Source organism: Octopus sinensis, linkage group LG4, assembly GCF_006345805.1.
Source record: "Octopus sinensis linkage group LG4, ASM634580v1, whole genome shotgun sequence".
Classification (NCBI taxonomy): domain Eukaryota; kingdom Metazoa; phylum Mollusca; class Cephalopoda; order Octopoda; family Octopodidae; genus Octopus; species Octopus sinensis.
In genome coordinates this window covers 124,184,283-124,209,380 of record NC_043000.1, presented here as the reverse complement: position 1 = coordinate 124,209,380, position 25,098 = coordinate 124,184,283, and the positions used below count along the sequence as shown (strand labels likewise).

Here is a 25,098-nt window from a genome sequence, read left to right as displayed (position 1 = left end):
CGCAAAAGTAGTTCTGAAGAAACATTTTTGTTATTTAATTTGCTCTCTCTGGACCAGCTCTTGCAGTGTGCATATTCAGAACGTCTATGCTGCACACTTGCCACTTCGACTATCTTGAGAGGTGTTATCGATTTTTGTTTGTTTTTTTGTTTTTTTAATCTTTACCTCAAAAAGTTAATAATCTTAACTACAGAACGAAATCTTGATACTCTGTACTATCTTTGTTTTCATATCTGAGAAAAGTGCATATGGCGGTTGGATTTGAGCCCATGCTCACGGAGAATGAAAGCGTAGTTGCTCCATTAAACTATGGAGTAAAAAAATATCCATACTGCATATATGACACGAACTGCTTGGAGATAACAGCCAAATCTCCCACAAATTACATGCTATTAAAGAAGAAAAATTACATTAGACCATGTTATAATCATCATCGTTGTCATTTAACGTCTGTTTTCCGCGCTGGCATGGGTTGGACGGTTTGACAGGAGCTGGCTAGCTGGGGAGCTGCCCAGGTTCCAATTCTCTGTTTTGGCATGGTTCCTATGGCTTGATGCCCTTCCTAACGCGAACCATATCATAGAGTGCACTGGGTGCTTTTTACATGGGACCAATACGGGCGATTTTATGTGGCACCAGCACAGGCGCTTTTACATGGAACCAACATGGGTGCTTTTATGAGCACTCATTTGGGTGCTTTTATGTGGCACTGGTACAGACGTTTTTATATGGCACTGTCACAGGTATTTTTATGTGGAACTAGCACACCTATAAACATATTATTGTATTTAAAAATAAAGTTGAACATGTGGGACAAGGTAGTCTAAGATACAGGGCACTGAAAAGTAAAAAAAGAAAGACCGGATCTTCTGGACCAAGGACGACCCAGTAAACCAGCAGTTCCCAAACTAACAAATATCAACCAGTAACTATTTAAAAAAAAAAATAGTAACTATTTTTAGTACCACTCCATATATTAATGAAAAGACAAAATAATGTTTGCATTCATATAATACTTTCTTCAACATGGTGTTAAGCATGATTGAAAGTGTGGCAATTTTTTTGAGAATTAAACAACATTTGAATTCTCAGCAATATTTGTTGTGACACTCCTTCCAGTCTGTAATAAGGTACATAAATATCTAGAGTAGTAAAGCTCATTCTTTGGCCATGACAGATGGAATGTCCTCCTTTTAGACATGTCTGGAAATGAAGGTTTACTTAAACATACAGGTCATTTGCTGGTAATTGAAGATGTACTGAAGTTGTACAACCCTAGATCAGCCATCCCTGAGCAAACTGATGATCAATGGCATATCAGTTTTTCTCCTATATCTCAGTCTATATTGTTTAATGTGTCCTTCCCTTTAAAACAGTAGGTTGTGCTCTGAAGAAGTTTTGGCTTCTACATTTAGCACATTGAGTAACAACATAGAGGTTCCTTCATTGAATGTGACCGGGACATTATTGTTGACAACGATTTGCATTGGATAAAACACATTGCTAAAATTGCCAAGAAGGCTGAGGATGTCTTGGCATCACTCACCAAATCCATTGTGAGCCGCTCTCCGACTATCTATCTTAGGCTTTATATAGCTATGGTGCGGCCTCACCTGGAATTTGCATCACTGGTCTGGAACCCCTATCTTGCACAGGATATTAATCGTCTGGAAACTGTTCAGTGACGTGCAACCAAGAGAATACCCTCCATCAGGCATTTGACATATTCTGAATGCCTTACTTCCCTGGACATGAATACTTTGAAACTCCAACGTCTGGCAGCTGACTTGGCAGACACCCATAAAATTATTAACCATCTTACAAACAATAACTCTGAGCACATTTTCAAACTTCACCTGTCTAACACCTGTGGACATATTTACAAAGTTAGAAAACAGCACAGCTCCCATGACTTTCAGAAACATTTTTTCACGCTAAGAGTTGCTGAAGTATGGAACAAACTGCCACCATCAGTTGTTAGTTGTTGGAGCACTGCAGCCTTCAAAATTTCCATGCTTCCTGAGATTCGCCAACACTACACCTGATTTTCTCCCCTCCATACGCACGCAAGCATGTATCTGACATTTGTACATTACTGCATATGCTTTATACGCACTTCTGACAAGTTGTGGTGCACCTGAGTACTGTATACAATAATTTCATTATTATTATTATTATTATTATTATTATTATTGATTTCAGCTATGTAATTTCTTTCTGTAGCCACAAGAAGAACAATGGCACAGACATTACAATAAAATTTTGGAATACAAAAATCATATAGTAAGCATTCATTAAGTATGTTTGTATTCATGGTGACATGTTTAATGAAATTAGGTGGAGGTAGGTGTATGGTTACTTTCCACCTGTTTGCAATCTTCTTGCCTAAAGCTTGTTGTTGCTGCTTTTGTTTGTTTCTTTCTTTATTGAGTGAAGTGGTCTTCATCCCAGTGGGAGAAGTCTGAAATGTGATCCTTTGCTATTCGTAAGACCTACAGAAGAGAAAGCAGGTCAACTCCCAACACCGAGAGCTTCGACGGATGGATGAATGCGCATCCAGGCTCAGGAAGTCGGTGACAAGAAACAGGAAGAAAGAGTGAGAGAAAATTGGAGCGAAAGAGTACAACAGGGGTCGCCACCACCCCCTGCTGGAGCCTCATGGAGCTTTAGGTGTTTTCGCTCAATAAACACACACAACGCCCAGACTGGGAATCGAAACTGTGATCCTCTGACCGCGAGTCTGCTGCCCTAACCATTGGGCTATTGCGCCTCCTGTTGTTGCTGCTACTGATTAATCTCTCTGATGAAATGGAAAGCTTTCCATACAAATATATAGCTTATCCCTTACTCAGCAAAACCTTTTCATAGCAACTTGTATTAACTGATTGCATTGTAGGGCTCTTAAAAGAGAGGAGTTACCTAAGGCATGAAATGATGAAACCAGGAGTATATACCTCATCACTAGAAAGTTACAAACATTAGCACTATCTATCAAAACAAGGCTTAGTCCAATATTAGTAGTAAAGTACTTCTATTCATTACTAGGAAAGTCCTGGCTAAGGTTATACTCAAAAGACTAATAAATATAAGATAACATCACAACAGAGGTAAAGTCAGATTTGTTTTTTGTGACAAGGAAGAAATGCAGGGAGCAACAGCAGAGCCCATTCAATGTTGTAAGTTTGTCAAATGCTTTCAATACTGTCAGCAGTGAATTGTGAAGTATTCTCATAAAGTAAAAACAGTATGATGTTGAGCAATATTGAAAAGGGAGTAATTTTTTTGACATCTTTTCAATCTTCCACCCTCTTCCCACAAAAGCCACTGCAGTAAACATCTGAGTTCTCAGCAGTATTTGTTGTGACATTTTTCCAAACAGGTTGTAATAAAGTCCATAAATATATAGAGTGGTAAAACTTAGGTCCTGACAGATGGAATGCCCACCTGTTAGACATGTCTGGAATTGAAGGCAGACTTAAATACATTTCACTTCAACCCTATTCATTTTATAGTAAAAACAGTATTAGTCAATAACTAATATTCAGCAGGTATAGTGAAGTTTATGCTTCACTAATGAGGCCATAATAAAACTGAAACATGCTCAGAGTTGTCTTCTGTAGTCGCCATATTAATCATTGAATAATGTTGCTTTTCTTACCCCTGCAAAATTGTGTGTGGTTAGCTTTTTAATGTTCATTATATTAAACAGATTAGCACTAACTTAACTATATGGATGGCATCTCAGAGTCATTATTCTCTAAATAATATCACATGATAGAAGTAGCAGCCAAGTATCCCTGAATTTACATCCTACTGTCTTAAATCAAGAAGAATACATAAAAGAAATACAATCACTTATATTTCTACTAGCATATTAGTGCTAGTATAAATCTATTAACATATATCTGTCATGCTACTGCAGGCAAAGCTTTTCCCTTGAAGTAGACTGTTGCCAAAACAAAGCTTTGCAAGTATTACAATCCTGGATTTGGTCATTCTGTAACATATACTCTTTTACTCTTTTACTTGTTTCAGTCATTTGATTGCAGCCATGCTGGAGAACTGCCTTTAGTCAAGCAAACTGACCCCAGGACTTATTCTTTGTAAGCCTAGTACTTATTCTATCAGTCTCTTTTGCCAAACTGCTATGTTACAGGGATGCAAACACACCAGCATCGGTTGTCAAGCGAAGTTGAGAGGACAAACATAGACACACACACACACACACATACATACATATATATATATATATATATATTATATATATATACATATATATATACACATATATATATATATACATATATATTCATATATATATATATATATATATATATATATATATATATGCATATATATATGCATATATATATATATATATATATATTATATATATATATATATATATATATTATATATATATGTGCTGAGGGCACGTAACAAACACCATCCGAGCGTGGCCGTTCGCCAGCCTTGTCTGGCACCTGTGTCGGTGACACATAAGAAAACACCATCCGAGCGTGGCCGTCTGCCAGCCTCGTCTGGCACCTGTGTCGGTGGCACATAAAAAACACCATCCGAGCATGGCCGTCTGCCAGCCCCGTCTGGCACCTGTGTCGGTGGCACATAAAATCACCCACTATACTCTCGGAGTGGTTGGCGTTAGGAAGGGCATCCAGCTGTAGAAACACTGCCAGATCTGACTGGCCTGGTGCAGCCTTCGGGCTTGCCAGACCCCAGTTGAATCGTCCAACCCATGTTAGCATGGAAAGCGGACATTAAACGATGATGATGATGATGATGATATATATATACATATATATATATATATATACGACGGGCTTCTTTCAGTTTCTGTCTACCAAATCCACTCACAAGGCTTTGTACCCAACTTCATTATGCAGCAAGACAGGGCCTCAACATATTGGCATAGACAAGTACATGATTACCTCATCCAGCATCTTCGAGAATGCTGGATTGGCTGTGCTTGAGGTGAATGATTTTCCATTGATAGTCTGGCACCCCTCCAGGTCCCCTGACCTGACGACTTATGACTTTTTTCTTTGGAGATATCTGAAAGACATGATGTTCATACCCCTCATTTCCACAGAAGTTGAAGGTAGGTAAAAAGGTAAAGGTTACCTACTCGAGTCATGCTGACTCATCACTCACCAAGTCCTTTGTGAGCCGCTCTCCGGCTATCTATCTGAGGCTTTATATAGCTATGGTGCAGCCTCACCTGGAATTTGCATCACCAGTCTGGAACCCCTATCTTGCCCAGGATATTAATCGTCTGGAAGCCGTTCACCGATATGCAACCAAGAGAATACCCTCCATCAGGTATTTACCATATTCTGAACGCCTTACTTCCCTGGGCATGGATACATTGAAACTCCAACGTCTGGCAGCTGACTTGGCAGACACCCATAAAATTATTAACCATCTTACAAACAATAACTCTGAGCACTTTTTCAAACTCCACCTGTCTAACACCCGTGGACATGTTTACTAAGTCAGAAAACAGCACAGCTTCCGTGGCTTTCAGAAACATTTTTTCATGCTAAGAGTTGCTGAAGCATGGAACAAACTACCAGCATCAGTTGTTAGTTGTTGGAGCACTGCATCCTTCAAAACTTCCATGCTTCCTGTGATTCGCCAACACTACACCTGATTTTCTCCCCTCCATACACACGCAAGCATGTATCTGACTCATACACTGTTCACTTCCCAGACATTTGTACATTACTGCATATGCTTTATGTGCACTTTTGACAAGTTGTGGTGCACCTGAGCACTGTATACAATAATTTCATTATATTATGTTATATTATTATATTAAATTATATTATAAGGGCTTGTTTTCCTGTTTCCATGCTGTATAAATTCTCCACCTGGACCAGATGCTGGTCTGTCACAGGATTACTAAGTTTTGCCAGCTGAGTGCACTGGAGCAATGTGAAATAAAATGTTTTTGCTCAAGAACACAATGCATTGCCCAGTCCAGGAATCGAAACCACAATCTTACAATCGTAAGTCAAACACCCTATCCACAAAGCCACATGCTTCCACTGAGCAGATAGGTGATGCAGTGAATTCAATTAATCATACAATGCTGCCGAGAGTGTGGTAAGAACCAGCCCATCATGTAGACAGTTGCTGTGTTGCAAAGAACACCCACATTGAACATCTCTGAATGTCAGAAGAAACTTGAAGAGTTAACCTTTCATGTTACATCTTTATTTTTGCAACATACTCATAATAATAATAATAATAATAATAATAATAATACTCATTACAACATTCACATGTATGTTTTCTTTTTGTACTATTCATTTAAAAATTACTCTCATGTATGTGTGTATGTGTGTATATACATATATATATATATTATAATAATATATAATAATATATATAATAATAATAATAATAATAATAATAATAATAATAATATAATAATAATAATAGGGTAAAATTAATAATTAATAATTTTACCAAGTAGTTTGGTATGTTAAAAGAACCATTATCGGTAAACTTGTATAAAAATTTTATAATTATAAGCATAATTATAATTAGGGTTCAGCAAAATTGCTTCACCACATACTGAAATTTAGAAATAGCAGCTAAATATTATTCCACTACCATAAGATATCTCCCAGACAGCAATACTCCTGAACCCTAATTATAATTATGCTTATAATTGTAAAATTTTTATATATATATATGTATGTATACATGTGCATGCACACATACACACACACAAACACACACATCAGGTTGAACCGTTAATCCCTACATTTTTCTCTCTCTATTTTTTCCCCTCAATCCTTTCTGTTGAAAAGCATAGTCTTGAAATGTCAAAGACTTTTCCATTCTCCCTGAGTGTCAACCTAGTACACCTGCTTGTTGTTCCTTCACCTGTCTTTGTCTCAAGCTCACTTGAGTATTCAGTTTTAAGTACTTTGTAATGTTTCAAGTATTACAAAAAATATAGACAGGTGCAGCAACAGGTAAAAGTGCCTGTCCGGTGCCATGTACAAAAGCCTGTACACTGCCATATAAAAGCACCTGTGCGGTGCCGCATGAAGGCACCCAGCACACTTTGTAAAGTGGTTGGTGTTAGGATGGAGATAGGAAAAGATAAGAGGGATAGAGGCTGAGATAGCAGGCAAGTTTGCAAGGATGTGAGGTAAGTGACAGATGGTTAGATGATGGGAATGTAGGGATGTAGGTGATACAGGGAATGGCAAACAGGTGGATGGGGGAAACATGATCAATGGTAAAAATCAGTTTGAGGAAGGTGAAGGAAATGGGAGTGGGCTGGGGAGGAGGAGGTGATAAGTAACTAAAACAGAGGGGTAGGGGGCAGAGTGAAGGGCATAGATGAGGGAGAGGATGCTCATTGAGAAGGGCAGAGGGCTGAGGTATATAGGAGTGAAGGAAAGGCATCCAGTCATAAATATTATGCCAAAGCAGACCTCACTGATGTTGATGCCACATAAAAAGCACCCAGTAAGGCAGCAAGCTGGCAGAAACATTAGCACACCAGATGAAATTCTTAGCGATATTTCATCTGTCTTTACATTCTGAGTTCAAATTCCGCCGAAGTCGACTTTGCCTTTCATCCTTTCAGGGTCAATAAATTAAGTACCTGTTGCAAACTGGAGTCAATTTCAGGCTTTGTGCCTAGAGTAGAATAGACTAGAAAAAGCACCCAGTTTACTCTGTAAAGTGGTTGGCATTAGGAAGGGCATCTGGCTGTAAAAACCATGCCAAAACAGACAGTGAGATTTGGTGAGGACCTCTGGCTTGCCAGCACCTGTCAAACCATCAAAAATGCAAAAGTGGGCATCCTTTTAATATAACTTACAAGTCATTCAATCTACCTGTGTCAGTAGAGTAACTGGTTTTTCCTATTCTTCATTGCTGGCAAATAAGGTTCAAAACAGAAACAACATGCTGTCATTCAGTTCTTGATAAAGGAAGTGAACAGGATGTCAGACATTCTTCAGCATACTGGAGTAAGATCATTTCCCAGACAGAAGCAGAGTCCTGTTTCCTTTCCTACTTACTGATATTGTTTGTCTTTGATAAGGTCATATTGAGGTTTCTTAATTCAAAGTTTTTGCTTTCACATCAAGAATTTCTTTTCTAATTTTACAACAGATTCAGCAATAACAACTAGGTCATCAGCATATAGGAGCACTAGTGTAGCCAGAGTGTGTGCCACCCAGGGCGGCACTTCCATTTGCTGCTCCAGACCCCCACAAAAAACACATATTGCCTACAGCAGACCCAAAGTGCCACCCAGGGTGGACTGCCCCTGCCACTCCACCTCCCTAGCTATGCTAGTGTATAGGAGTTACCAGAGACAGCTGGTCTTAAAGTTTTGTTATGGTCTGGAGGACAATGATAAATAGGAAACTGAGAACTGAATCCTGGTGGATGTGTGTGTGTGTGTGTGTGTGTGTGTGTATGTGCGTGTGGGTGCATGTCCATCTTCAAAGGGATGTGTGGAATACGATATCCTTTACTTGAAAAACATGAAGTAAGTAACAGGAAAAGCATCAGTCTGTAAAACAATGCTTCAATACTACATTTATCCAATCCATGCTAACATGAAAAAAAAATTAATTTAAAAACAAATGAAATAAAATACTTTTATCTAAGAGAAAGATCTCTCATTCAATCTCTTCCAAAAATCTCACCTCTTTTCAACTCCAACCTAATCAGATAACTTAGATAACTTAAATATGTTTCAGCCAAAGACGGGCCCAGGCCATGTCTAACTTAATAGCACCACCTGATGGAATCTGGTAAGTAATTTTTAAGAAAAGCTTTGTGGTACTATGGCCCATTGAAGTAGGGAATTGTTGTTGACTGAGATTTATCCAGGTTTCATTTGAAGGTAATGGGATCTTTATCTTCTTTGATTTCATTTGGGACAATGTTAAATAGATCAGGGCCTGTTGAAGTAAAGAAATTGTGTTGTAGTAAATTTATACGTTGTGAGCCTGAATTGTGTAGGAGACATATGGCATGTGGTCCTATCCTTGGACAAATTCCAAATCCGATGTCTGGATTGTTGGGGCATTTGTGCAAATGATGTAGCACTGGTGAGAATAAAGATTCAATGTTTTAAAGTAGTCTCAATAATTGTCATGTCTTTTATTTTTTAATGAAAGCTCTCTGGGGTGACTCAGTTCTAATAATGCTTTGTTTACTGACCCTGTTCATAATCCAATTTACTTTTCATTAGAATTTAGTGGTCAATTTTTGTCAACATTCTTTTTAAGTTAAATACTGACTATCGAATGCTCATTTCTCTTATCATTTTTAATTGGATCCAATATTTAATGAAATCAGATGTTACTAATTAGACCATATCTATCTAATGAGACACCATTATATACATGATAGTATAATGACAGCAAAATCATGTAAATATATTCAAAATCGTACATGAACATATGGTGTTAAGTAGGATGGTTGCTGCCTTGGATGAATTAAATTGTAAAATCTCCATATTTTAAGCATAAATTAAAGAGTGTGTCACACTGCAATAATAAGCAAAACATAAAATCATTGGTGCAATTAATTTATAGCACCAGCTGTATTGCTTTCGACTGGCAAAAAAATACATTCACTTTCATTTGAGATATTAATTATATAAAAGCTAATTTATTGCCAGCTATTTGGACTATTTCTACTTTGCTGAAACATTAGGACATTCCACAGATCATTTAAGGTGAGCAAATTTTTTTGTTTTATTCCATATAAGAAACTTCTCTGACATATCCTTATGCTTGTGAATGGTTATTTTTATATATTTCTTAAACATTAGTCATAAATAATCTTATAACTAACAATATTTTTTAAAACTTCCTTTATTTTACTATCAATGACTTAAAATTCCAATTTTATATATACTAGAAGTATCGCCCAGCGTTGCTCGGGTTTGGTTCGACCCTTTAGAATTGGAATTTTTGAAAAGTAAATATTTTGCATTATGTAGCTTGTTATTCTCTTTAAGTGAACATTTTTCTGGTTGAAATACACTGAAAAATGGCGATACAGCAGTCAAAACATCGTAAAAAATTGGGATTTTCATAGAAAAAAAAGCACCTTTTTGATGTAAATAATTTTTGGTGTTAACATGGTCCAATTTGAATTTTTTCTTCTATGGAAGGAAGAGCAAGCCTTCTTCTATCATACTTTCAATTTTGGTCAACTTGCACCGCAGGGTCTCGGAGGAGATAGTGTTAGTTGAAGGCTACCAAACCTGCCATACACAGATAACTTCAGCTTTATATATATAGAGATTAAGATATAACACTGTTTGTAAAATATATCATAATGCTTTTGATAGTAACTTGTGTGAGACCTGCACTGGTTCTGTTAAAAACTTTCTGTTTTAATCCTTTAGCATTCAGATTATTCTGTCAAATGTAATCACACATTATCTTGTAGCTTTGAGATTTTGATGATGTGGTGGTTTAATTTAGAATGACATAGTAGGGTAGGTGTGAGAGACCCAATATAGCTGGTTTGAACATAAAACAGATAAGATATCTGGGATTGATATGGCCAGTTTAAAACATAAAGGGTTAAAGCAATCTTTTTTAAAATCTTTCATCAAAACACAAGATTAACCCTTTTGTTACTGTATTTATTTTGAGATGCTCTGTATTTCTTTCAACTACTTTAAATATAACAAAGAATTTAGTAAAATAGCTTAGTTATCATTAAGCTAGTGTTAGGAACATAAATTGTGACTAAGGTTTGGTGGAAGATTTTAATCCAGAACTTTTGAAAACAAGACATTTGTACTACAGAGCCAGAGGTGGTTTCAGCCGGGTTGGTAACGAAAGGGTTAATAATTCTTTATACAATAGGCACAAGACCTGAAATATTCAGGGATAGGGGCTCACAGAGTACCTCGATCCCAGTGCTCAACTGGTGCTTATGCTAAAAGGATGAAAGGCAAAGTCAACCGCAATGGTATTAGAACCCAGAACATAAAAGTGGAAGAACTGCTGCCAAGCATTTTGTCCACGATGCTAATGGCTCTGCCAGTTTGCCACCTTAACACCAGATTAATAATGACAAAATTATTTAACTGAAGTCTTCATTATTTTCAAAATTAATTTAAGAAAAGGCTGTGCATTTTTTACAGAAAAATGGTAACAAAACAGTTAATAGCAATTTCATGACAATGCAACTTTGTACTATCAATTATGCTGTGAAAAATCATCATCATCATCATCGTTTAACGTCCGTTTTCCATGCTAGCATGGGTTGGACAGTTCGACCAGGATCTGGGAAGCCAGGAGGCTGCACCGGGCTCCAGTCTGATCTGGCAGTGTTTCTACAGCTGGATGTCCTTCCTAACACCAACCACTCTGTGAGTATAGTGGGTGCTTTTTACGTGCCACTGGCACAGGGGCCAGAGGAGGCTGGCAGCAGCCATGATCGGTTGGTGCTTTTTACATGCCACTGGTATGGACGACAGTCAAGGCAACGCTGTCAACGGCCACATTCGGATGGTGCTTTTTATGTGACACTGGCATGGGTATGACAACTACAATTTCCACTTGATTTTTATTTTGATGTTGATGTAACTTAACTCAATAGGTCTCCTCAAGCACAGCAGGTCGCCCTACGATCCAAGGTGAGCACAGCAGGCCGTCCTGCAAGCCATGAACTCAATTCATTTGTTGGGTCTTTGTAGTCACAGCATATCTCCTGAGATCTCGGTCTTTCGTCATTACCTCTGTGAGGCCCAACGTTTGATGGTCATGCTTGACCACCTCATCCCATGTCTTCCTGGGTCTACCTCGACCCCGGATTCCTTCAACTGTTTGGGAGTGGCACTTCTTCACACATCTCTCCTCATCCATCCATAGTACATGACCATACCAGTGCAAACATCTCTCTTGCACACCACATCCGATGCTTCTTATGTCCAACATTTTTCTCAGGATGCTTACACTCGGTCGTGTGTGCACACTGACATTACACATCCATGCATACTGACGTCAACAAGATATTACTTGTCCTTTAGCAGACAGGAGTGAATAAGCCAAAGTTAGAAATCTTGGATCGACCTTCTCACTTTTTGTGACCTATATTAAGTTTACTTGATCTACATAGCAAATTATTTTTGCATGCAGCTAAATTCAAATATGTGCATTCACATGCACACACACACACTTAGACATGCACATACAAAGCAACAGAGGTACACACACACACACACACACACACACACACAAACATAAAACACACAAACATATGAATATGCAGAATACATATATACAAACGTACACACATACATACATATATACATATATACATATACACACAGATACACATGCATACATGCATACACACACTTACATGCATGCATATCTACCTACATACATACATACATACATGCCTACATACATACATACATACATACATACATGTGTATGTGTGCACACATGCACACAAACAACAAAAAGAACACAGCTCAGATAATGGACAGAGTCAACGACTATTGAAAAGGTTGCAAGACGCAATGAAAATTTTAGAAAAAAAAAAGTAAATAAGTGGAAACTTTACTGGTGAGTGTGTTAAATGATAAAGCACTAAAAGAGAATGACTCTCCCCAGAAAACAACAATTTATACATACATATATATATAATAGTAAAAAGTGACAACAAAAGAATGAGACCTCGATATTAGGTAAGTAGAGGATTATTTATATATGCATTTGAAACTCTGAGTACTACAATGACAACTTACTGACTGTCCTAAACTATATATAGGAGCATTCCGTCAGTTACAACGACGAGGGTCCCAGCTGATACGATCAACGGAACAGCCTGCTCGTGAAATTAACATGCAAGTGACTGAGCAATTCACAGACACATTTACCACTAATGTAGTTTTCAGGGAGACTCAGCGTGACACAGACCGTGACAAGACCGGCCCTTTGAAATACAGGTATTTGCCAGCTGAGTGGACTGGAGCAGCGTGAAATAAAGTGTCTTGCTCAAGAACACAATGCATCACTGGGAATCGAACTCACGACCTTACGATTGTGAGCCGAATGTCCTAACCACTAAGCCACACGCCTTCACACACACACACACACACACACACACACATATATATATATATATATATATATATATTCATGAATACATATACACACATAAATGATAAATGTTAAGTGAAGGTTAAGAATAACAATACGAGATTTACTGAGAAGGAGACCCAATACTAGTAGCAGAATAAAATTCATTGTAGAATTTGTGTTGACAGGAACTTTAAATTTCTCCTGATGACTTGTTGAACTGGTGACTTGTTAAATAAGCCATTAGGTGAGACTTGAACTCACATCAGCACAAATTTGACAATACACACAAACACATACATAGATATGCATCCTCCAGGGCTCGGTTCTATGTTCCCTTCTATTTATCAGTGTCTTCCAAACTGTAACAAGAGTTTAAGACCAGTTATCTTTAGCAACTCCTCTATGCTGATGACCTAGTTCTTATTACCTAATCTGTTGTAAAATTGGAGAAGAAATTCCTGATGTAGAAGCAAAAACCCTACAACCGAGAGACCTCAAAAGTGACCTTGTCAAAGACAAAAGTATTAGTAAGTAGGAAAGGATGCCCTTCAATGTGGATGAGCAACCAATCCCAACCAGTCAGGATTCACAATGTCCTAACCACTGCTTCTATTAGGGAAAGGACCTTGCTTGAAATGCCAAAAAAAATGAACAGATAGACAATCCATGCATTGTAATCAAATAAATTATGGATGCACAAAAGGTTTAGAAACAGTGAATAGATTTAGTGTGTTCTGTTGGAATTAAAACTATAGTCAAAGACATTATAATCATGGCTATCAGTTCCAATTTTGTTTTAGGCAATAGACTACTCTATATAATGTGTCTTACCTCTTTTGAGACAGTTGAGTTAAATTTGGAAGATATTTGCCAGCTATTTCTAGCAAGTTGAATGACCATGTAGAGGATTTCTTGGCTTGTTTTGAGACTTGTTGTTGTTGATGTTGTTGTTTCACCCCAGGTCAGTTCTTGTCAAGTAAACCTATGATTAAAGGTGTTCCAACCATGAACAACTTGTCATATTTTTAACTATGTTGTTTATCCTTTGTTTTCAACAACAACCAAATACTTCATCACAACAATGGAGAATGCAGTCATACAGGTCACAGGAGATTCATGACTGCTCCTGCCTATATTGCACCTTCTTTGTGAAGAAACCATAGAAGTAGCAGTATTTCATTATCTCAGATACCCGTGATACCCCAACAGTTGTAAAGAAAGGTCTGCTTTCTGTCTGTCGTTTAGAGAAGTTTGAGTGCTGACTTGCACTGAACTAGGATTATAGCTGAGGAAGGACTACACTGAATAACCAACTTCATTCTCCTATCTGACGTCCTAGACTAGTGGTAAGAGGACCAAATTGGTTGGGTGTATATCAGGGAAGGAGTAGAATGACCAGGGTGATTTATATGTCTCAAGATGCTCTGAGGTACACATCCCACAGTGATGTTACAGGATATTACCTTTAACCATTAATAGTTGGGTTTCCTTCATGCATTTCCACTGAAAATCTACACATCTTATGCTTCTTAAACGTATATAAATACACAATATTTGATGGCTGTTGACTCCTCTGACTTTGTCCATCCATTGATAGGTTTTGTTTTTCCTCATCAAATAGGCTTCATGGGTTTATACAAACGGTTGTATTAGAATACATATTACCTGTAACACTTATGAGAATGTGATACATTTTCAAACAAGGTATGCCTTATACAACATTGTCCACTGTGTTATTCTCTATAAATATAGTGGATTGTAATTTGAAGAATATTTGGCTGCAGAGTGATAGAATATAAAGAGTATTCTTCATTAGCAAATTTTAAGACTTGCTGTTAAATTTAGTGTACACTTCAAATTCTGTCCAAATATTATCTGCCCATGTGAGATGTTTCTGATTGTAGCTTAATAATTTAAGATCTAGTTTAACAGACAAATGACAGGAAAGATGTGACGGCCAACATTTTACAACAGCAATGACCTGTGAAATTACCATTCTTGGCTGTTATCAAGGCTGTTGATTTTTTAAACTTCTGTCTCATTAATAGCACAGTCCTACTTCAGCCTTTATATGCAAATAAAATGTGGACTACTATAAAGAATGAAGAACAGTGACTGGCTACGATACAGAAGGCCATGGAAAGATTTGTGCTGGGAATGTCATTTCAGGAACTTATCTGAAATAAGATAATTTGAGAAGAGAAACAAGTGAACACTGTGACAGAATAATACTAAAATTGCAGATTCTACTGGGCCAGACATGCTAAATAAAACTCATAAACAGAAGGTAGTCCTTTGCAGTAGCTGAGAAATATCCAAGAGATTGGAAAAGACCACTTAGAAGATTTCTAGGATGACAAAAAGATGATTTGTTAAAAAAAAATTTAGGTGCAAATAAAAGAGAAGGGCATAACCAAAAGAAGAATGGAAGTCTGTTGTAAAAAGTAATGTATAAGGATATCTGATAGTCTGATCGATCTGGTAATATTGCTAAAAATGTTTTGAGAAATGCATTAACATTGCATATATTTTACCTCCTTTGTTCTAAATTTGTGTTCTTGCATTTAACCCTTTTGTTACTGTATTTATTTTGAGATACTCTGTGTTTCTTCCAATTACTTAAAATATAACAAAGAATTTAGTAAAATAACTTAGTTGTCATTCAGCTAGTGTTAGGAATATAAATTGTGACTAAAGTTTGGTGGAAGATTTTAATTCACAACTTATGAAAACAAGACATTTGTTTTCAGAGCCAGAGCCAGTTTCAGCCAGGTTGGTAATGAAAGGGTTAAATAATAAATCAGTGTAATATATCAGTTGGCAGCCCAGTAGCTTGTCTATTTTAGCTATTAATCTTTTTTTTTTCTTTTTACTATACCTTTTAGCAAATAATTAAGTTCTTAGACATTGTTCTGACAATTGTACTGTTTTGTTCCATTCCATTTTTGTAACATGTAATAAAATAATAGACAATAAATTTTCTCATCTCTTTCTAGAACCAAGATGAACAAAACGACTGAAGCAGTACCTTCTTACAACAGCAATGATATTGAGACTCACAGACCAAGAAAAAATATTTCCTATTTTCACAATAAATGTTGGTCGTTATTCTCGCAAAGATTAATTAGCATAAAGGTAAAAATAAAGTTGTTAAATTTTTTGATATTCAAATTTTTTTTTTTTTTGCAAGGAATTAAACTACCTTAGATTATTAAAATATTAATTACATGAAAAGTGAAGGCACATGGCTCAGTGGTTAGAGCATTGAGCTTATGATCATGAGGTTGTGAATTTGATTCCTGGACTGGGCTACGTGTTGTGTTCTTAAGGAAGACACTTTATTTCACCTTGCTCAAGTTCACTCAGCTGTAGAAATGAGTTGCGACATCACTGGTGCCATGCTGTATCAGCCTTTGCTTTTGTTTTGGATAACATCAGTGGTGTGGAGAGGGGAGTCTGGTATGCATGGGATACTGCTGGTCTTCCATAAACAACCTTGCCTGGACTTGTGCCTTGGAGGGGAACTTTCTGGGTGTAATCCCATGGTCATTCATGACTGAAGGGGCTCTTTACTCCTTTACCCCTTATATGTCATGGAAGTGTACCAGTGACTAGGTCACACATCTGATGAAACCTTTAAAATACTAATTGTTTATCAGTCAATTTTTATTAATATTTTACTGTTTTATCTCACTGAATGAATCTATAACTTTAAACAGGATTAAGAAAGAAATGTTTTTTTCTTCCATTTTTTATAAGATTTATATGAAAAGATGAGAAAGGCCAAATAATTCCTCAAAAATCTTTTATATTAACTAAGATTATAATCATGATCATATTTATTTTAGACTAAATCCAAAATGAGAGAAACTTCACTGATTGGAATTTTCTTATGTCAGTATCTTATAACCACTGATCTACCCTTATACTATATCCTTTCCGTATCCCATCTACCACTGTTACAACAGCTCCAACTGCTCCTTTAAAATATCAGAACTGTGTATCAATCAATGCACTCACCTTTCTTTCCCTCATCCTCTTTACTGTGTTTTACAAAACTAATCCCTGTTCTAATTTCTTATCCAATCCTTTGTAACCATAACTTAACTGCAACCTTCTAAAATTCCTTTGCTACTCACATTTTCTCAAAAACGTTTAAACTGAACCCCAGTCAGTTACATCATCCTAACAAGTCTGAGAAGAAATGCAAATGTTTTAAATACCTTTCTTCTTAAACCTGAAAGCTAAACAATAGTGGCTTCTTAACACAATACATATGCGTACACACACGTACATGCACACACACACACACACGTATTTAGAGAATATTAGTTATGACAGGTTCAAAGGGTTACCCAGGGTTTCATGTCCATAAAGCGCTATATAAATACACACACACACATGATTTACTGACAATATATATATGTGACCACATGTGAATCGTTGGCGATTTTCTTCCTCCATCTGCCTTCTATTGGACTTCCCTCTGTTTCTGAAGAAGAGCGTCTGCTCAAAGCATTAAACCATCTTTCTTTCCTTCCCTAATACTTTACATGTACCACATCCTCGCATTGATATTTTTGGGTGTTTGTTTTACTATTTTGGATTTACTATATATATATGATTTAGTTCTTTTTCAAACAGAAACTCTGAGTTCTTACCTGAAGATCACAGTGGCATGAAACTCAAGTCATGAGAAAAAATCTGAGTTTCAGTTTCAATAAAAAAAACATATCCTTTAACACTCTTTTCTCTCATTTGTCTGACATAGGCCAATGACATGTAAACACACACACACACATGCACATGTATGCGCACGTACACACACACAGCACATGCATGCACAAACCACACACACACACATATGCAAGTTCATGCACATGTGCACACACACATGCACATAAATACATGCACACACACACACACATTTATAAATATAATACTGTATATTTAGTTGTGGAAGTAGAAAAACGGGATAATCAGAAAGTGAGTCATACCCAAATAGCAAGCTGTTAGATTAGACAGACAAATATAAGGCTAATGTTTCAGAATGTATTATTAAAATTAATCTGGTGAGTTAAGAAACTTAAGAATGATGGCAATATCTTCATGCTGTGTATACAGTTGCAAAACACAGCCATTGACAGGGCCACATGCAGAGAGTGATTGGAAGCCATATGTATCCCCTCAAATGAAGTGTAAAGATTATGATGATGCAACTGCAGACAAAGATAAAAATGGCAATAAATTACTTTTATTCCTCAAATGTTTGTCACCAGACATAACAGAGCAAAATACTTGCTTATGTAAGACACAGATGAAATTCTAAGAGAAGATCATGAACATTGCTTACCAACCACATGGTTCTGGGTACAATCCCACTGCATGGCATCTTGGGCAAGTGTCTTCTACTATAGCCTTGGGCTGACCAAAGCCTTGTGAGTGGATTTGGTACACGACGGAAACTGAAAGAAGCCCGCCGTATATATGTATGCTGGTGGCACATAAAAAGCACCCACTACACTCACGGAGTGGTTGGCATTAGGAAGGGCATCCAGCTGTAGAAACACTACCTGATCAGACTGGAGCCTGGTGCAACCTCCTGGCTTCCCAGACCCCGGTCAAACTGTTCAACCCATGCTAGCAAGGAAAACGGACGTTAAACGATGATGATGTATATGTGTGTATATGTTTGTGTGTCTGTGTTTGTTTCCCCAGCATCGCTTGACAACCGATGCTGGTGTGTTTACGTCCCCGTAACTTAGCGGTTCGGCAAAAGAGACCGATAGAATAAGTACTACGCTTACAAAGAATAAGTCCTGGGGTCGATTTGCTCAACTAAAGGTGGTGCTCCAGCATGGCCACGGTGAAATGACTGAAACAAATAAAAGAGTAAAAGAGTATAGTTCTTTCTCCTTACAAGTATATACATATGAAGTATCTGTCAGCATACAAATGCAGGGGTGTTTAATAACATCAGGTTCAGTCAGTCAACACATTAACAGCCCTTTTTAATGTCATTTCTGATGTGTCTGTTTTTGGGGTGGATCGTTTGATAGATTTGTTTGCTTTTTACTCTATTTGGTAATCCATTGTCATATATTTTAAAATTGATAAAATTTATTCAAATTTCAAAAGTGGTGCAGAGGATGAATAGAACTACAAAAAGCCATAAGACACCATGAAAAAATATTCTCTGTCTTAATTCAAGTAACATAGGGAATTATTAAAATAAATGGGGAAAACAAATGAATGAACTTATCAAACAACCCAATATTTATTTTTTAAAATTATTTATTTTCTTTTAGTTATACTTATTATGCTCAAAGCGAGCAGTTCTATTATTATTACTAGTCATCATATTTTGTCTGCCACTACATTCTGAGTTCAAATTCTGCAGAGGTCGACTTTGCCTTTCATTCTTTCGGGGTTGATAAATTAAGTACCAGTTATGCACTTGGGTCAATGTAATCGACTAGTCCCACCCCCCCAAATTTCAAGCCTTGTGCCTTTAGCAGAAAGGGATATCATTACTAGTCATCCACCTTCCGTTCAGGACTCTATGAGGTTGCCAAACTCTGTAGTACTTTTAAATTATAAAATTATTAAATTATTAACCATCTTACTAACAATAACTCTGAGCACATTTTCAAACTCCACCTGTCTAACACCCATGGACATGTTTACAAAGTCAGAAAACAGCACAGTTCCCATGACTTTCGGAAACATTTTTTCACGCTAAGAGTTGCTGAAGCATCAAACAAACTGCCGGCATCAGTTGTCAGTTGTTGGAGCACTGCATCCTTCAAAACTTCCATGCTTCCTGAGATTCGCCAACACTACACCTGATTTTCTCCTCTCCATACACACACAAGCATGTATCTGACTCATACACTGTTCACTTCCCAGACATTTGTACATTACTACATATGCTTTATACGCACTTTTGACAAGTTGTGGTGCACCTGAGCACTGTATACAATAATTTCATTATTATTATTATTATTTTATCTATGGCAACTCCTATATGCTGATGACCTAGTTCTTATTGCTGAATCTGTTGTAAAATTGGAGAAGAAATTCCTGATGTAGAAGCAAAAAACCTACGACTGAGAGACCTCAAAAGTGATCTTATACGCACTTTTGACAAGTTGTGGTGCACCTGAGCACTGCATATATTAATTTCATTATTATTTATTTTATTAGCTAATTTGTCAATTCTATAAAGTGATATCAATTTTATCTTATTTTTGTTTTCAGGTCTTTGTCATTTATGTCAGCCTTGCAAATATATTCGTGCACTCTTTGGACCATTATTTGGGATCACAGATAACAGCCATTGAAAAACAGTTTAATTTGCAAAGCAAATCCTCAGGAATTCTCATAAGTATAAATGATGTTGGATTTATATGTTCTGTGCTAGTTTTGGGTTATTTACTTAAGAACTGTCATAGACCAAGAGTGTTAGCTATTACCAATGTTACAGTTGGTCTTGCGATTCTTATCTGTGCTCTGCCCTACTTTATCACACCACATCCAAAATGGAATACTAACCAAAACAACAATGGAGGCAAGTATCAGTTTTACTTCATTTTACTAAATTACTAATGCAGGTGTGGCTATGTTGTAAGAAGCTTGCTTTCCAACCTTATGTTTCTGGGTTCAGCCCCACTGAGTGGCACCTTGGGCAAGTGTCTTCTACTACAACCTTGGGCTGACCAAAGCCTTGTGAGTGGATTTTGTAGACAGAAACTGAAAGAAGCCCTTCGTGTGTGTGTGTGTGTGTGTGTGTGTGTGTGCACGCGTGCGCGTGTGTGTGTGTGTGTGTCTGTCTGTCTATCTGTTTGTCTGTCTGTCTATTCTCCATCACCATTTGACACTCAATGTTGTATTTACGTCACTGTAACTTAGCAATTCTGCAAAAGAGACTGATAGAATAAGAACCAGGCTTTAAAAATATATATATTTATAAGCATTGGGGTCAATTCATTTGACTAAAAGATTCTTCAAGGCAGTGCTCCAGCATGGTTGCAATCTAATGACTGAAACAAATAAAAAATAAAAGAAAAAAAAGCGATAAAAAAGAAGTAAAGATACATATTGATTCATAATCCTAAATTGAAGATAAATTAAGTAAATATGTCTTGACATTGACCAAAATAGAGTTATAGGGTTGAATTAATTTACTTAATTATATTTCAAATGATTTTTCAACTTTGTTCCTTCCTTGCATTATTGTTGTTGTTGTTGTTTAAGGTGGTTGACTAACTAAATCATTAGTACACTGGACAATCTGTATTCAAATGCCATTGGGGTCAACTTTGCTTCTCTTCCTTTCAGATTGGACAATAATGATGATGATGATGATGATAAATGCCCTGATGCAGTACCAGGCAGTGGCTCTCATGGCTTCTGATCTTAACTGATTGAAAGGTATAAAAGATGGGCTACAGTAAATATTCTGCTCAATACCACAGATTTGCTGGCCAGTTGTTTGACCGTAACCAGTTGACCATGTTCCTTAGTGGCTGACGATATCTGCATCTCTGATCACGAGCAGAAGTAGTGGGGGAACATCATAGCTGTCTGTTGAAAGGAATTCTTGGAGGTTTGGATAATTCACCTTTGGAAACACGAGTGGTTCATTCAACATCCTTAAACAATCCTTATTCAAGGACCTTTTGAGTGGAATGGGCTACTTGACCAGAAGAAAATTCTAACTGGGCCCCACGTGCAAGGTAATGCACTGTTTATCTTGATATGAGATCACCATGTTGCGCACATATGGTTGTGATGCATGTGCCTTATCAGACGGGTTGTCATGATGGGTATACTGGGCTTCGTATATTTTACCCCAGTGTCACTTTGATGGCATGCACTGCTCTCTCACTCAAAAAAAAAACAAGCTGTAGTTTAGCAATATAAAGTACTTATTTTTAAATGCTTCCTTGTCAGACTGCATTTAACTTTGTGGGAGCCTTTCAACATAAAATGGTTTCCCACCTCTGTCCTAAACTGATATATTTTGGTCTCATTTTCTTTTTGATTTCCTTTCTTGATACACGTACTTTGTATGACTTTGCCATACAAATACAATGTTATATTGAACGTTATACATATATATATACACACACACTCACACACACACGCACACGCATAATTAAACGTTACTTAACTGTTGTTTAGCCAATAGAACAATGTGGACTGATTTCAAATCAACACAGGATCCAGCTTTAAATACGAGTATTGAGTGCAATTTGATGGAAGAAGAATCCTTCACTGGTTCCAGTACAATTGGTTACTTCTTTATTTTTATTGGAATGCTGCTGATTGGTGTTGGAAAAGCTGCAAGATTTCCACTTGCCATTGCATACATTGATGAGAATGTAGATGAAGCCCACACTGGCGGCTATGTAGGTAAGCATGAAATATTCTCTCAAACAGTTAAATATTGTATTTTAAGGCGGCAAGCTGGCAGAAACGTTAGCACACTGGGCGAAATGCTTAACAGTATTTCGTCTGCTGTTATGTTCTGAGTTCAAATTCCACTGAGGTCGACTTTGCCTTTCATCCTTTCGGGGGTCGATTAAATAAGTACCAGTTACACACTAGGGTCGATGTAATCGACTTAATCTTTTTGTTTGTCCTTTCTATGTTTAGCCCCCTGTGGGCAATAAAGAAACAAATATTGTATTTACTGGCATAAAAGATGCATGAGCATATTAGACAAATCCCAGTTTCAATCGTGCATATTCAGGAAAAAAATGCTTTTAGTGGATTAAAACAGGTAATATTCTTTTCTACTCTAGGCACAAGTCCTGAAATTTTGTGGGAGGGGGCCAGTCGATTAGTCGACCCTAGTGTGCAACTGGTACTTAATTTATCGATCTCGAAAGGCTGAATGGCAAAGTTGACTTTGGTGGAATTTGAAATCAGAACATAAAGACATAGGAAATAATGCTAAGCATTTCGTCCTGCATGCTAATATTTCTGCCAGCTCACCACCAACTTAAGCAAGTGATATACAAAGCAATCACACATATAGGTCTGGGAACATGGAGATTCTTCCACATTCAGAGAACCAATGTGAATAGACTGGTATTTAATAGTAGTCCATCATGTTTTAGAAGTTCCACTGGGATGTTGACTGGGCCAGGAAACTTCTGCTGCTTCATGCAGTTGAGGGAAATCCGATATTCTTTGTCAGACGGTGGCATGTTCATCCAGTGTTGAATGGGTATGTGCTTCAAGAACACACGAAGGGTGCATTTTATGTTCCACTGGCACAGGTGCCAGTTATGTGACAAGGCACAGGTATGGCTGTGTGGTAAGAAGCTTGCTTCCCAATCATGTGGTTCTTGGTTCAGGCCCACTGCATAGCTTCTTGGGCAAGTGTTGTCTACTATAGCCTCGGGCTGACCAAAGCTTTATGAATGGATTTGGTAGACTGAAATTGAAAGAAGCCTGTCATATATATATATATAATATATATATATATATATATATATGTATATATATATATATATATATATGTGTGTGTGTGTGTCTTTGTGTCTCTCTCTGTCCCTCCACCACCACCACCACCACCACATTATCACTTGACAGTCAGTGTTGGTGTGCTTACATCCCCATAACTTAGCATTTCGGCAAAAAGAGACTGATAGAATTAAAAAAAGAAATAATATTGGGGTCAATTCATTTGACTAAAATCCCTTCAAGGCAGTGCTCTAGCATGGCTGCAGTCAAATGATTGAAACAAGTATAGGATTGGTTGGTATTGGGAAGGGCATTCATCCCTAGAAACTATGCCAAAACAGATAACTGATTCTTGTTGCAGCTCTCTGACTTGCCAGCCCCTATCAAACCATCCAACCCATGCCAGCATGGAGAACAATTTACTTTTTTACTTGTTTCAGTCATTTGACTGTGGCCATGCTGGAGCACCACCTTTAGTCGAGCAAATCAATCCCAGGACTTATTCTTTATAAGCCTAGTACTTATTCTATTGGTCTCTTTTGCCAAACTGCTAAGTTATGGAGACGTAAACACAACACCATCGGTTGTCAAGCAATGTTGGGGGGGACAAACACAGACTCACAAACATATACACACACATACATATATATATATATATATATATATATATATATATATATATATATATATATATATACACGACGTGCTTCTTTCAGTTTCCCTCTACCAAATCCACTCACAAGGCTTTGGTCGGCCTGAGACTATAGTAGAAGACACTTGCCCATGGTGCCATGCAGTGGGACTGAACCTGGAACCATGTTGTTGATAAGCAAGCTACTTACCACACAGCCACTCCTACGCAATTGTTAAATATAGATGATGCTGATGATGATGATGATGATGATGATGATGATGACGATGACAACGACGACGATGATGACAATGATGATGATGAACTCACAATTTGATCAAATAAGAATTATTATACTCACATTTCTTTTCTGAAGCTATCTTCGTTCATGAAGACTGCTACACATGCCTCGTATCCTTATAAATATTTTTTGCATGGAAAAATCCTCAATTCCCCATCTTCACTAATGGTAATCTCTTGTAATAATGAAGAGCTTTGCAGATTGAGAAACAGAACAGCTTTCTTATTCTGCTATAGTAAACCATAGCTTAAACACTTAAAATGTCTCTTTTCTTTTCATATCATGACTCATAATATATTTTTTTATGGTACATACCTCAATGTGTTCAATAAAAATAGATTGAATATCTAGATAACATTAATTTCTAATTTTGTATTGTCTGGCATTGTTCTGCTAATCTTGATGTACATAATGGAATATTAACAATTCAGATAGATTTCTGAAACTGTCACTTATTACCAGAGCAACTTGACTGATCAAGCTTAAACTTCAGTGACCTACCAAGATTACAGTTTCCTTTTGACATTTTGCTGAAGTCTTATTCAGAGTTATTAGGTCACTAACAT

General features: G+C 37.1%; 2 protein-coding genes across 7 annotated transcripts in view; one reads left to right on the top strand and one right to left on the bottom strand.

Moving 5' to 3' along the window:
* The window catches only part of LOC115210577 (solute carrier organic anion transporter family member 74D-like), an 85,716-nt gene that overhangs the window by 21,583 nt on the left and 39,035 nt on the right, over positions 1-25,098 (top strand). For 3 of the 5 annotated variants that reach the window (XM_036502426.1, XM_036502429.1, XM_036502430.1), the window contains exons 2-5: positions 9,689-9,745; positions 16,121-16,259; positions 20,385-20,694; positions 22,311-22,541. In XM_036502426.1, coding sequence (XP_036358319.1) covers positions 9,689-9,745; positions 16,121-16,259; positions 20,385-20,694; positions 22,311-22,541 — 737 coding nt within the window. Of the gene's footprint in view, positions 1-9,683; positions 9,748-16,109; positions 16,260-20,384; positions 20,695-22,310; positions 22,542-25,098 lie in introns of those variants that run through there. The other 2 variants (XM_036502428.1, XM_036502427.1) reach the window with 2 other exon arrangements.
* LOC115210717 (solute carrier family 25 member 51) overlaps positions 1-25,098 on the bottom strand; it is a 49,599-nt gene that overhangs the window by 6,719 nt on the left and 17,782 nt on the right. The window contains exon 1 of one of the 2 annotated variants that reach the window (XM_036502433.1): positions 24,593-24,709. The exons of the other annotated variant lie outside the window; for it this stretch is intronic. The gene's annotated coding sequence lies outside the window, so the exon portion shown is untranslated. Of the gene's footprint in view, positions 1-24,592; positions 24,710-25,098 lie in introns of those variants that run through there. 2 annotated transcript variants of the gene reach the window in all.